This window comes from Equus caballus, chromosome 29, assembly GCF_041296265.1.
Source record: "Equus caballus isolate H_3958 breed thoroughbred chromosome 29, TB-T2T, whole genome shotgun sequence".
Taxonomy (NCBI): Eukaryota; Metazoa; Chordata; class Mammalia; order Perissodactyla; family Equidae; genus Equus; species Equus caballus.
The window spans coordinates 29,006,468-29,021,150 of NC_091712.1; the positions used below are offsets into that span (position 1 = coordinate 29,006,468).

Below are 14,683 nucleotides of genomic sequence, written 5' to 3' on the forward strand. Positions count from 1 at the left end.
ATCAGGAAGTTAATTATTAGAAATAATGTGTAATTGCCCTGAACTTAGGTTTGTTGGAGCTGCCAGCTCTTAAAAATTTATTTGTCATGATCTTTTCTCATTCTGAATAAATTTTCACTTTTTTTTTTTTTTGGTGAGGAAGATTGGCCCTGAGCTAACATCCATGCCAATCTAGCTCTATTTTGTGTGTGGGATGACACCACAGCATTGCTTGATGAGCAGTGTGTAGGTCCATGCCCAGGATCTGAACCCACAAACCCTGGCCTGCTGAAGTGGAGCATGCAAAGTCAACCACTATGTCACTGAGCCAGTGCCCTAAATTTTCACTCTTTTAACTATTATTTTGTATTCCTTTCTTGAAGAAGCCTCCCAAAAGTTGACTCTTCAGGCCCCCCAAAACCTGGCTCTTTCTCCTGAAACCATATCTGTCTCTGTCACCACTCGATTAATATCTTAAGCATATTTCGAATTGTAACCAGGTGAGGCAATGGATGTGTTAACTAACCTTATTGTGGTCATCATTTTGCAATATGTACTTCCTTCAAATCATTACATTGTACACCCTAAACTTACACAATATTATATGCCAATTATATCTCAATAAAGCTGGAAAAAATATCTTATGTGTATTTCTACCAGTGCATCCCCCACGTTGCTGAAAATGATCTCTTTGTGTGGACCTCCGCTAGACTGTGTGCTTCCTGTGGACACTGCTTCTTATCCATATTTGACGCTCCAGGAGCTAGCTCAATGGCTGGCACACGTATTAGATGCGCTACAAAGAGCTGATGACTGAATGGGTAAATGTACAAGCAGAGCAGGAGTGAATACTGAAAAATGGGTGGATCAGGACTCTACCTGTCTCTATAGACATCACCTTTATTTTTAGAGTTCAAGCTACAGACTATTCACATTGTTTGCGTTCAACTGGGAAGAAAACATCCTTAAGAATCTTCCAGCTGCCAAGTTCTGGTGCGAGTGCAAAGCCACTGAGGAGAGCACTTCAACATTTAATCCCCAGAGAGAATTTCTGGTTAAAACACAAAACAAATCAACTACAACCACCAAAACTGAAACCAAACGCATAAAACCAACCAAAACTGCTCTTCTCCACCCTGTATATTGCCCCCCGCCACCCCCATCCCATAGCCTTGCCATGTGAGTATTCTGCTCGGCAGGTGTGTGGACGCATACCACTTATCCACAGGATTATCTGTCTGAGTGGACAATGTGAGAGCGGGAAGTACAATAGTTAGCTCTCTGTCAAACACAGACCATTTCTAGAAAAGATAAGACATTTAAGTCTGAGATATATGTTGTTTGAAGTCCAAAATATTTTCTGTGAAAATGCGTTATTTTGAATAACATGAAAATTATTATAAATTATAATAAAAATGATGTGTAAAGACTTTGTAAGTCAAGCTCACTCATGTATTTCCCCTCATTTCATATTTCTAATTCTCTCTTGTATCTTGAGAGAAAAATAATACGTGTTTATATATAAAATATATATATAATAAAAATTTATATAAAATTAAAATATGTATTAGGAATATATATACATATTAGGATTAAGTATATTTGGAATATATATACTAGGAATATATGTATAAGGAAAATATATTAGAAATATATACATATATAAGGAATATATATTAGGAATATAAATTAGGAATATATGTATATATATATGTAGGATATATATATATATATATATTAGGAGAGGAATTTCTTTAGTATAATTCACCACACAGAGCTTTGATGCTGCAGCCATTGTTTCCACTGGAACTTCAAATGGAATACACTTTGTTCTTACCAAGAAAATGGAAAGCCACTTTGTTTTCTATTGTTTCAAATGTGCGAGGAGTTGTCTGTACCCAGCAACCTTTCCCACCATCACCCACCTCTCAGGTCCTATTTCTTTCGACCTGTCACCTATCTAAGTTGAGGTATTGGAAACGCCATCCTCCCCCTACCCCACCAGCTGCTGCTTAATCTCTTTTGAATTGTGGAACTTTCTTGAAAATCTAGCTATTTTCTTCCCAGAAAAAAAAAAAAGAGACACGAACACAAATAGGAACATTTTCCATGTAATTGGGGGCCCTCATAGACCTCTCCATGCCACCCAAGGGGAGTCCTGTCCAGGGACCTCGGGGGAGGAACTCTTGGCCATGAGCAATCCCTTTGGAACGGCAAGGATGAGCTGGCAGTTTGGTACCTTTGTGAGATGTGAAACCTCCAAGGTATTTCACAATGTACATGAAGCTTTAATTAACATCAAATCCTTAAGCAAAAAGGAATTGTTAACATGAGAAAAAGCCACTTAGAGATCTAATTCCCAATAATGGTCTTAGATTGTTGAATTCTGAGTTGCATCAACTTTATGGGGAAGATCTGGGAGATTATGGTAAAACATTCATTTCATGCATAGTATTTTTTTTTTTTAAAGATTGGCACCTAGGCTAACAACTGTTGCCAATCTTTTTTTTTTTTTTTTAAGGATTGGCACCTGGGCTAACAACTGTTGCCAATCTTTTTTTTTTTCTTCATTATCTCCCCAACCCCGCCCCCCATACACAGTTGTATATCTTAGTTGCAGGTCCTTCTAGTTGTGGGATGTGGGACGCCACCTCAACGTGGACTGACGAGTGGTGCCATGTTGTCCGCGCCCAGGATCCAAACCCTGGGCCACCGCAGCGGAGGACACGATCTTAACCACTTGGCCATGGAGCCGGCCACCATGCATGGTGTTTTAGCAACATATCTTTTCCACATAGATGAAGGGTTTAATTTAAAGAATTCCTCTACTGATAAAATCGCTTATTTTCAGACTAAAGCTAAGTGTAACGTAAATGGATAAAGAAATCACATTTAAAAGAGAATTGACACTTAGCAAGATCACCAAAATACAAATCTATTAAAAATAGACCTTGTCTTTGACGTTTATTTCACATTATCTAAGTACATCCAGTTGCGCAAATTTACAGTTTTATTTCACATCTTGGCATTCCTGATATACATAGAACAGGACAGAGAACACATTTGCAATATTCAGTCTAGAAAACTCTGCTTGGGGAACACAAGATTCTCAGCTGCCTAATTTTTTCTGCACATGTACAAATACAATTCTAAATAACTGGAGTGAAAATCAAGATTGCTAAAAGAAAAACATGGCTACATTTTTATGCCACTAGAGGTTATTTGTACTTAGTTTTTGAAATGGTCTTCTAATTACGGAAATACAATTCAGTAGGTAACTACTTTGGGAGCTCTTTAAACTATTTCAGGAAGCTTACAAGTTTGAGGTTTTTGTAATCTGCACACAGTCGAAATTAGCTGCACGAGTGATGCTTAAATGTTGGCATTTTCGTGCCGTGTCTTCACCTAAGATATTTTTTAAGTGATAGTCAATATTATTATTCCTCTCTTGTGAAAATATCTCGCCAGGCTAGAAAATGAGCAATTATTTCTGCAATTAGGCAAAGAAAAAGGACAGACAAGTGCAATACAGTACTAATTTTAAAGGAAACAATCACATTGAATTAAAGACCTTAACATTTGAGTTACAATTTTATAAAATTCAAATACATCTAAATCACATTATGATACTAGATGACAGCGTGTTCATTCTGTTCAATGTTGCCCATGAGATCTTTTGTATCACCAGTTCCCGGACTTGATCTACTGTTAAAATAGAGAGTGTTTTCAAAAGTGTTCTCTTGAGGTAAGTGCACACGTCTTTTCTTATAAAAGAAATATGCAGTGAGGCCAGCACCGATTATAATCAGGAGGACCACAATGACTGCGACTCCTGCCATGTTGGAAGACGGTTTGGGAGGTTCCATCTTCCTTGGGTCAGCTATAAATAAACAAAATCATTAGGAAAAAGGTGGAGGGAGGCAGAAGGTTGAATGCTATGGAGAACAATACAACTTTCTTTTTTGAAAAACTAAAATGCAAGAATATTCTTTCCAGAGACATTTCTCAAACAGACATGCCGGAAATGAAAAGCGGAGTCCTTATGACATAGAGGATTACTTTAAATGTTAAGATTATTATTCAGTTGCAAGAATATTTCATGTCTATGCAGCATGGAGCTGGTGAATCGATATTTTAAAATATTTATACCTGTTTCAAAATAATTTAAGGCTGCTTACAAATACATCATATGAAGGTAAATAGAATAGTAATAATAATGATGGTGGCAATAAAAAGCAAGAGAGAAAATTAGGGGAAAAAGAAAATAGGAGTAGTGGAAATCTGAATTCATGACTATAATTAATTAACCAATAGCACCCATGAGGTTATATGGGGGTTGCAGGCAAGCCATAAATCTCACTTTGTGTTTTTTTAGCAGCCAACAAAATGAGCGAAATAGGATCAGTTACCTAATTCAAATTGTCTATAAAATTAAAATGAAAAACATTGCTTAAAAAAAGAGAAAAGAAAAAACCACAGGGATGCCTGAGAGAAATTTCTTCCTTGGGTTTTCATAAGGCAACTCTTTGTAACAGAGCAGTCAATGTCTTCCGTAACATCTACAGTAAAAACACCAACTTGACTCCAAGGTCTGTTTTTGTAGAGCATCATTCAAGGCAAGTTGATGACATAATGTCAAAGGCTAGTAAAGCTCACACAATTCTACTGAGAGTGCGGGGAGTGTAGGAAGGGATTATTATGGTTTTTGAAACAAACTGTATGGATGTATTACTAATATAGAACTAGAAATTTCATAATGGTCTTACCTTTTGTTGTAATTAATGCAGTAGTAGGTTCAGCATCAACAACTGTGTGTAAAATAAGAATTTAATTAAATACTTATAGAAACCCACAATAATTGCATGTTGATAGTGAGTATTATTTGGTCACAGATACATGGAATCCTCCATATTTGGTTTATGGTGATATGAGATGATATAGACAGACAATAGATAGATAGATGGATAGATCCGTATATCTATACAGATGGACTTATCAGCCTATGTATTCTATAACAGCATCTTACAGTATGGAGAATTTGAATACATTAGAAGATCTAAAAGTGTAATCTTCTGAGTTGCATTTGAGCCACTGATTCACCCTCAAAATCTACCCAATCTACCCATAAATAATGTATTCTGGGCTAGCAATTGTGAAATTCGCCCACTGAAGCCTAAGGTATTGCAAGGCATTTGAGTGAAAAGTAAAATAAGACTCCAACATTGCACCAAAGGGAGTGGCATCTTAGAACAGAATTTGAAAAGACTGGAGAACTACACAATTCTAAAACAATCAAATCCACTGGGGATGAAGTGCTGATATATCTAGTTCATTCATTTAAATCTATTATCTAATTAATCATTTTATCTCTTGGGAAGGATATTATGTGAAGTGGAATGGAATAAAAATATTATTAAAGTCCAGATACATCGGGAGCAAATTCTATTAATTCCCTCAATCCTTGTCCTTCCGTGGTCTGCCACCCAGTCTCAGAAGGAGACTTCCTTGGTCTTACATGATTTATCCCATAATAAATCCTGATTCCTCTCCAGAACCCTGACCTCCTCTGGTTTGGCCAGGGGACTGTTTCATCTCTTCTCCTCTCATGCCATAAGGTTCTGTAGGCTGGCTCTCCACACTGCTTGCAACTTCACAAATCCATAGGTATGGATATTCCATTGTAAATGTATTGATCTACCAAAATCATTATGTCAGCTAAGCAGACAGAGAGTGTGTCGTGCTGCCTCAGAGCTGCAGACAATTGATTGCCATGGTAGACTGGATTTGTCACTTATCCAGGAGGAAAGCTTGCAAGGGACCTGTAATCACATTATAATCCCACACCGGATATCTTAACATTTGAAAGAAATGGTGATCTGTGAACTTATGTACCATGGGACAAATTCTTACTTACTTTTTGGTCTTTTACAAATATATCCTTTGTAGGAAGAACAGTGAATATTACTCCAAAATCCAGAAGATGCATGCAAAGCTACACAATCATTTCGTTCACCAGAGGGGTCTCCCGTGTTCCAGTTGACAAAGGAGACTGGATTGTGGTTTATCCACACCCACTTTCCTGATTATCAAATAAAGCCAATAAAGGTAAAGTTCAAAATAATCCATCTTAAAATAAATTTAACTTATTCATGTAAAATTTCCAAGTATATTATTTTATACTACAATCAATCATTGTTTACAACCAGACTTTTAAGAGGCAAGATTACAATGACTCATTACTACAGAGAAGGAAACTGAGAGAAATATCTTTCTTGTAAAGCTTTAGTTGAAAATTCCTAATTAGTACAAATATGTATACTCATCCTTCCCTAATTTTTTTCCAGGAAAAGATAGAAGATATTTTCTTTTTAGACTAATTTAGCCACAGAAGACATGCTTATAATTAGAAACTTTCAAGATAGCACAATATATGAGTCATTTAAAATTTCAGTTCTTATCTCAAAGGAAAATATGAGTTCGAATTTTTAAACTCTTCACAAATTAATCATTTGTTTAAGGCAAGACTTTCTGGAACTGACACCTTGTTTAACGTACAATATTTTGAAATATTTGTGATTAAATAATTGCTCTGTGAAAATTACCTTCAACATTTCTGAACAATCCTATCCAAAAATTGGTTTTGCTTTGAAGTGGCTCAACTCGATATGACAAAAAACTTGATTCAGCAGCACTTTCAATGGAAACCAAAGAGGAACCTGCAAATTGTAAAAGGACAAATATGATGGAAGCACACTGAAGTACCTAAAAATATTTTTATAATGACAGTATTGATATTAAGAGCAATAAAAATCATCCCAACCTCGCCACTTAAGGGGAAGAATTTCAAAGAGTGGACATTTGTCGTCTCAGAATCTCAATTTCCATTCTGAAAATATGATTTTTTAAGCATCATTCTTGCTCAAGCACTGAACAACTTGCTGCAGGACATGCAAAGATGAGTAGGACATAGAATATGTCTTAAGAAGGTTATGGTTCAGTGGGTAGTAATGAGTTGAGAGTATAAAGGAAAGCATTAGATGAGGAAATAAGTATAATATGCTACTGACATGTCAAATAGGGAGAAGACTTGTTTTAGGTGAAGCAACTAAAAGGGAGCATAGAGGAAATAGAATTTAAGACATTAAGGAACATAGGATTTCAAGAAGAAAAGATAGAAAATAATTCCAGGAAGAGAAAGAATAAAAGAAAAGACATAGAGGAAAGCATAGAGCTTCTTCAGGAACATGGCTGACAGACACGTGGAATCCTTCATATGTGGTTTATGGTGACGTAATATGATAAAGATAGGCTAGAATGATCATAGATAATAGATAGATCAATCTACTGGGGGAAATTGAAAGCATTAACAGATGGTTCAGTGTGACTAGACTAATCTGGTCAATGGGTAAAAATGGACTTGGGTTAGGCCTCACTGCAGATGGCAAGAGATTGGTATTTAGGGTAATGCGGTGATAAAGAACATTTAGTTTTTTCAGGCAGCAGAATGATGCAATACACTGTCTTAATCCAGCTGTTATGTATAGAATTATACAAAGTAAGAAGAGAGGAAACTGAAAGACTGACTGGATGACTATGGCACTGACAACCCACATTAGATTAAGGTTGGTTGAGTGTTGGCATTTGATTTTATAGTAAACATCTATAGCTTTTTAATAATAAATACTAATATATTTTAAGCACTTTATGCCAGATATTTTGCTTTGGGCTTTACAAGCATGAGCTCACTAAAATTTTACAACACCCTTATTAAATGGGTACTATTGTTACCCATTTTATAGATAAGGAACCTAAAGTGCAGAGTGTCAGCAATTTGCCAAGATCCTAATGATAGTAGAGGGCAGATTCACGGCATGATCCAGGCACTCTGCATCTTGAGGGCCTACACTTAACCATAGGCCTGTATCCCATGTTACTGGGTCCTGGATTGCCCCCCTGAGGATTTTTTTCATGGCACTTTTACATATTCTGTTATTAAATGTATTTCATAGACAATAGCCGTTTCAAAATATTTGGACATAATTTGATGAATGAGAATCACTCACTTTATTTACAGGAAAATATAGTCACTTAAAAATTGAAAACAATATTTCTACATATTCATTGCAAAATTTTTAAAAATACTGAGCAACATGAAGGAAAAATGTTTTTTTAATGAAAAAAGCACAAAGCAGACTTCAAGTGACATCATAAAAAATGGCAGAGTAAGTACCCCTGAAAATCCTCTTCTCTGCAAAAGCAATAAAACACTGAAAAATTTGTCAAAATCAACTTTTTTAGAAGGCAGAAGATTAATTAATGGCTTGTAACAATCCAGGAAGAATTTATTCAAGAAAAATGATTCAATCTTGGTATGAATAGTGAGCTTCATGGTGTTTTAACTTGTCCTAATCCTATTGTCTTATTCCTAGCTCTGTGGTTGTCCTAAAAACCAACAGCCCTAAATCACAGTGAAAATCAGTAGCCTAGAAGCCACTGGAAAAGTCAGAATGGGGTTGGAGTTCTTTCAAATTCCCATTCTCAAAAAATTTCCACTATTGGATGTCTCTGACAGTTCCCTGGAAAACCTCAGTTGCAAAGCTTGCTTTTATTTGATCTGATTCAGAGTTCACCTAGTGTAAACAGCCTTTTTCCTGGGAATGTACGTCAAAAACTATCCGTGGCAATTGTCTAACATCACAGCTGCCTGAGGCAGGTATAACATTTCAGGAAAACAACAAGCTAACCAAAAAACTTAAAAGGTAAAATGAGAATGAGCTGTCCATAGGGAGCTTTAAAAAGCACTGACCTATTCCTGGGCATTTAGAAGGCCACAGACATGAACTGGGGTGTGGACATGCCCAGGACTATGTGCATTTCTGAAAAAGAACTGAGAAATCCTTAAGCTCTCACCTCAAGGCTGACCTTGAGGATCTGCACAAGCAGGAAGTGAAGGTGAAGGCAGAGTTTTAATCTTTCTGTATGAGTGTTGAAAGCATGTCTTCAGACAAAGCCCCTGAGTAAAACCTGGGAGACTTATTTTTTCTAGGAACTTAAGAAAATCTTTTCCCAATCATTAGCCAACCACTAAGCAGAGACTAAACTGACCTCACATGAAAAAGAATTGGAGAGTCAGTGAAGGAATAAGCAAACAACAACAAACAGCAATAGCAACAAACTCTGTGGAGTGGAAAAAAATCTTATTTCCAAAGGTTCCTATTATATTATTTAAAATATTCAATTTTCAACAAAAAATTACAAGAAATGCAAGTAAGCAAGGAAGTACAGCCCATACCCAGGAAAAGAAGCAGTCAATACAAACTCTCCCTGAGAAAGCCACACCTCGGATTTACTGGACAAAGACTTTAAGGCAGCCATGCTAAAGATGTTTAAATAACTAAGGGGAAACACATCTAAAAAACCAAAAGAAAGTGTGAGACAATGTCTCACTAAATAGAGAATATTAATAAAGAGAGAAATTATTTTTTAAAAATAGAATTCTGGAGTTGAAAATTACAATAATTGAAAGAAAGAACCCACTAGAGGGCCTTAACAGCAGATTTAATAAAGCAAAAGAAATAATCAACAAACTTGAAAATAGGTAAATTGAGATGATCTAGTCTGAATAATGGGGAAAAAAGAAGAAAAATTTACAGAACCTCAGAGATCTGTGGGACATCATCAAACATATCAAAATACACATAGTGGGATTCCTAGAAGGAAAGGAGGGAAAGAAAGAGGCAGAAAGAAGACTTGAAGAAATAATGGCCCAAACCTTCCCAAATATGATGAAAAACATTAATGTATACACCCAGGAAGCTCCACAATGTCCAACAAGGATAATCTCAAGGAGACTCACACCATAATCAAACTGTCAAAAGACAGTGAATCTTAAAATCAGCACAAGAGCAATGACTCATCATGTACAAGTGATCCTCAATAAAATTAACACTGATTTCTCATCAGAAACCGTGTAGGCCAGAAGGCAGTGGGATGACATATTCAAAAGGCTGAAGGAAAATGACTCTCAACCAACAATTTTCTATCCAGCAAAACTATCCTTCAAAAATGAAGGGAAAATTAAGACATTCCTAGATAAACAAAAATGGAAAGAATTTGTCCCCAGCAGATTTACTCTACAAGAAATACTAAAGAGAGTTCTTCAGGCTGAAATGAAAGAACACTTGATAGTAACTCAAATCCACAAGAAGAAATAAAGAGCATCAGTAAAGGTAACTATGTAGGTAAAAATAAAAGACAGTATTAATTTACTTTTTGTTTGTAATTCTTTTTTTTAACCTTATATGATTTAAAGACAAGTACATGAAGCAAAAATTATAAATTTGTGCTGATGGGCATACAATGTATAAAGATGCATTTGCATGACAATGATATCACAAAGGATTGTGGAGGGAATGGAGCTATATAAGAGCAAAATTTTTGTACACTATTAAAATTACATTTATATTAATTTGAACTAGATTGTTGCATATTAAGATGTTAATTGTCATACCCAGGGCAACCACTAGGAAAATAAACAATACATCATAAAAGAAATAACAAGGAAATTAAAATGGTACACTAGAGATTATCTCTTTAACATAAAAGGAGGCAGAAATGGAGAAATGGAAGAACCAAAAGACGTAAGACATACAGAAAATAAATGAAATAGCACTTACAAATTTTACCTTATCAGTAATTACATTAAATGTAAATGGATTAACTACTCCAATCAAAAGACAGAGAATGAATAAAAAATAAGAATAAATAAATGGAAATAAATTTTAAAATGATCCTACTATATGCTGTCTACAAAATACACACTTGAGAGTGAAAGACACAAATAGGTTGAAAGTAAAAGCATGGAAAGAGATATGCTATGCAAACAGTAACAAAGAAAGAGCTGCAGTGTCTATACTAATAATACACAAAATAGACTTTTAGACAAAAATTGTTACTTTTTTAGAGACAAATACTGACATTTTACAATGATTAAAGTTTCAATTCATCAAGACTGTACAACAATTATAGATTTACATGTACCTAACAATAAAGCCCCAAAATACATGAAGCAAAAACTGACAAAGTAGACTTCATCTGACACGGAATTTAAAGTCAAAATTCAAAGGGAGGGACTAAGATGGTAAGAAGCCCGTGAAATTCCCTCCTCCCACAGACACACCAAATGAATAGCTAAACATAGAGCAATTCCTTCAGAGAAATCCAGAAACCAGTTCAGTGACTCCTACACATAGGGCAATTGTGAAAATACCCATACCTAAACAAGTAGGAAAGGCTGAGACACACTCTCTTCATAAACCCCACCCCCAGCACAGCACCATACAATAAGGAGGGAACCCCTAACTCTCAGCTTCTCTCTGAGGAGTGAAGGGTTTGGGCCACATGTCTAGCCCCCCAAGTTTTAAGGCTACCACATGAGGGATGGATCCCCAAAACACCTAGATGTGAAAGCCAATGAGATTTCCAGTCATGAGACCTACAGGACTATAGAAAACCACAAAGCAGTTCTTAATGGGCATGCAAGTATTCACCATGCCTCTATTCCCAGGGCTCAGCTAAGAGGAAACAGGCAAAAACGCCCATCTCTGTGTTTCCCTGGAAGGAGATTGACTGCAGACTTTACAACCTGCTGCCTGGGGGTCTGGCTGCTCATTTTCATGCATTTGGGGCCAGCTGTGATCCTCCACAAAGCTCGGGGGAGCTGGTGGGCACTGCCACCACCTCTCCCTCTGGCCTGCTGCAATGATAAAACCAGGTCAATAATATCCTCTGAAAGGAGCTGTACACACACCTGGCTTATGTACTTTCCCAGCTTCTGCCTGAGGGTCCAGCTTCTAATCAGCCTGCATTTATGAGCTGACTGTGATCCTCTCCTTTGGGATATCCTTGGGTCTTGGCACAACCTCAACTACTGGGAGCCACTAAAAACAAAGACAGCAGGTTGGACAATCACAAAGGTGTGAGAGACAGACAGGAGCTTGGGCTGGGTTGATTGATGAGTTTCACTTCTACATGAGACCAGTCTTTCAAGACTGGGCGAGGTGGTCTGTTCTGTCTAATGTGCAGGAACCAACAAAGAGAGTCAAAGAAAATGAAGAAAAAAGAAAACGTGTTCCAAACAAAAGAACATGATAAATCTCCAAACCTACCTTAATGAAACAGAGAGAAGTGATTGACCTGATAGAGAGTTCAAAATAACAGTTATAAAGATGCTCACTGAAGTCAGGAAAGCAATGCACGAACAAAGAAAGAATTTCAACAAAAAGATAGAAACTATAAAAAGTACAAGCAGAAATCACAGTACCTCAACAAAATAAAAACCATAAATGATAAGCCCACAGCTAACATCATACTCAATGCTGAAAAGTGGAAAGCTTTTCCTCTCAGATCAGGAACAAGCTAAGGATGTCCACTCTCACCACTTTTACTCAACATGGAAATGGAAGACCTAGCCAGAGCAACTAGACAAGGCAAAAAAAACAAAAACAAAAACAAAAAACCCAAAAAGCATCCAAACCAAAAAGAAAGAAGTAAAACTGTCTCTGTTTACATATGACATGATCTTATATGTAGAAATCTCTAAAGACTTCACTAAAAAACAGGACTAATAAACGAATTCAGTACGGTTGCAGGATACAAGATCAACATACGAAAATCACTCGTGTTTCTATAAACTAACAACAAACTATCAGAAAGAGATTAAGAAAACAATGCTATTTACAAGGGCTTTAAAAAGAGTAAAATACTTAGGAATAAATTTAACTAAGGAGGTAAAAGTCCTGTACACTGACAATGATGAAACATTGATGAAAGAATTGAAGACACAAATAAATGAAAAGATATACCATGCTTATGGACTGAAAGAATTAATATTGTTAAAATGTCCATACTACCCAAAGCCATCTACATATTCAATGCGATCCCTAATAAAATTCCGATGACATTTTTCACAGAAATAGAATCATAAAATTTGAATGGAACCACAAAAGAACCCGAATAGCCAAAGTAATCTTGAGAAACAGCAAAGCTAGAGGCATCACACTTCCTGATTTCAAACTATTTCACAAAGCTTTACTAATCAAAACAGTGTATTACTGGCATATAAACAGAAACATAGATCAGTGGAATAGAATAAAGAGCCCAGAAATAAACCCATATATATATATGGTCAGTAAACTTTCAACAAAGGAGCTAAGAATATACAAGGCAAAAGGATAGCTTCTTCAATAAATGGTGCTGAGAAAACTGGACCTCTGTCTTACATTGTACAGAAAAATCAACTCAAAATGATTAAAGACTTGAATGTAACACCTGAAACCATGAAACTCCTAGAAGAAAACATAGATAGTAAGCTCCTTGACATCGATATTGGTGACGATTTTTTGGATTTGACACCACACCATAAGCAAAGGCAACAACAGCAAAAATAAACAAACGGGACTCCATCAAATCACAAAGCTTCTGCATAGCAAAGAAAACCATAAATAAAATGAAAAGGCAACCTATGGAATGGGAGAAAACATTGCAAACCACATATTCTAATAGGAGTTTAATATCTAAAATACACAAGGCATTGATACAACTCAATATCAAAACAACAAATAACCCAATTTAAAAATGGGCAAAGGAAATGAATAGACACTTTTTTCCAAAGAAGACTTACAAATGGCTAATAGATACATGAAAAGGTGCTCAGCATCACTAATCATCAGGGAAATACAAATTAAAACCACAATGAGATATCACCTCACACTTATTAGGCTGCCTATTATCAAAAAGAGAGATAACAGAGCCAGCCTTGATGGTCTAGTGGTTAAAGTTTGGTGTTCTCACCACTTCAGCAGCCCAGGTTCAGTTCCCAGTCATGGAACCACACCCCCTGTTGGTCAGTTGTCATGCTGTGGTGGCATCCCACATAAAAGAACTAGAAGGACTTACAACTAGGATATACAACCATGCACTGGGGCTTTAGGGAGGAAAAAAGAAAGAGGAAGACTGGCAACAGATATTAGCTCAGGGCAAATCTTTTCCTGTGGGGAAAAAAAAGAGAGAGATAACAAATGCTGACAAGGAGGTGGAGAAAAGGGACCCCTTGTGCAGTGTTGCTGTGAATGTAAACTGGTACAGTTCCTACAGGAAACAGTATGGAGGTTCTTCAAGAAACTAAAAATAGAACTACCATAGGACCCAGCAATTTCACTTCCGGGTCTATATCCAAAGGAAATGAAATCATTATCTCAAAGAGATATCTCTACTCCCATGTTCATTGCGGCGTTATTCATAATGGCCAAGGTATGGAAACAACCTAAGTAAGTGTCCATCGACAGAATCAAAGGATAAAAAATAATATTATATATACATACAATGGAATATTATCCAGCCTTAAAAAAGAGGGAAATCCTGCCAACATTGATTAACTTGGAGGGCATTACTCTAAGGAAATGAGCCAGACAGAGACAGGCAAATAGTGCATGGGAAACTTACATGTGAAATTAAAAAGAAAAAAGGCTAACTCACAGAAACGGAGAGTAGAACAGTAATTGCCAGAAGCCGAGGGTTGGGGGAAATAGTGAGAGTTTGGTAAAGGGTACGAACTTTCAGCTATAAGATGAATAAAGTATGAGGATCCAGCAACATATAACATAGTGACTATAGTTGACAACATTGTATTGTATAATTGAAATTT

The 14,683-nt window shown here is 36.3% G+C and overlaps 1 protein-coding gene across 1 annotated transcript in view; it reads right to left on the reverse strand.

Annotated features, from left to right (window-relative positions):
• Nucleotides 1-2,917: 2,917 nt before the first annotated feature.
• The window catches only part of MRC1 (mannose receptor C-type 1), an 89,211-nt gene continuing 77,445 nt past the window's right edge, over nt 2,918-14,683 (reverse strand). The window contains exons 27-30 of the mRNA XM_005606899.4: nt 6,582-6,695; nt 5,894-6,058; nt 4,746-4,787; nt 2,918-3,859 (exon numbers count right to left, since the gene is read on the reverse strand). Of these exons, the coding sequence (XP_005606956.2) occupies nt 3,609-3,859; nt 4,746-4,787; nt 5,894-6,058; nt 6,582-6,695 (572 nt within the window). The 3' untranslated portion in view covers nt 2,918-3,608. The remainder of the gene's footprint in view (nt 3,860-4,745; nt 4,788-5,893; nt 6,059-6,581; nt 6,696-14,683) is intronic.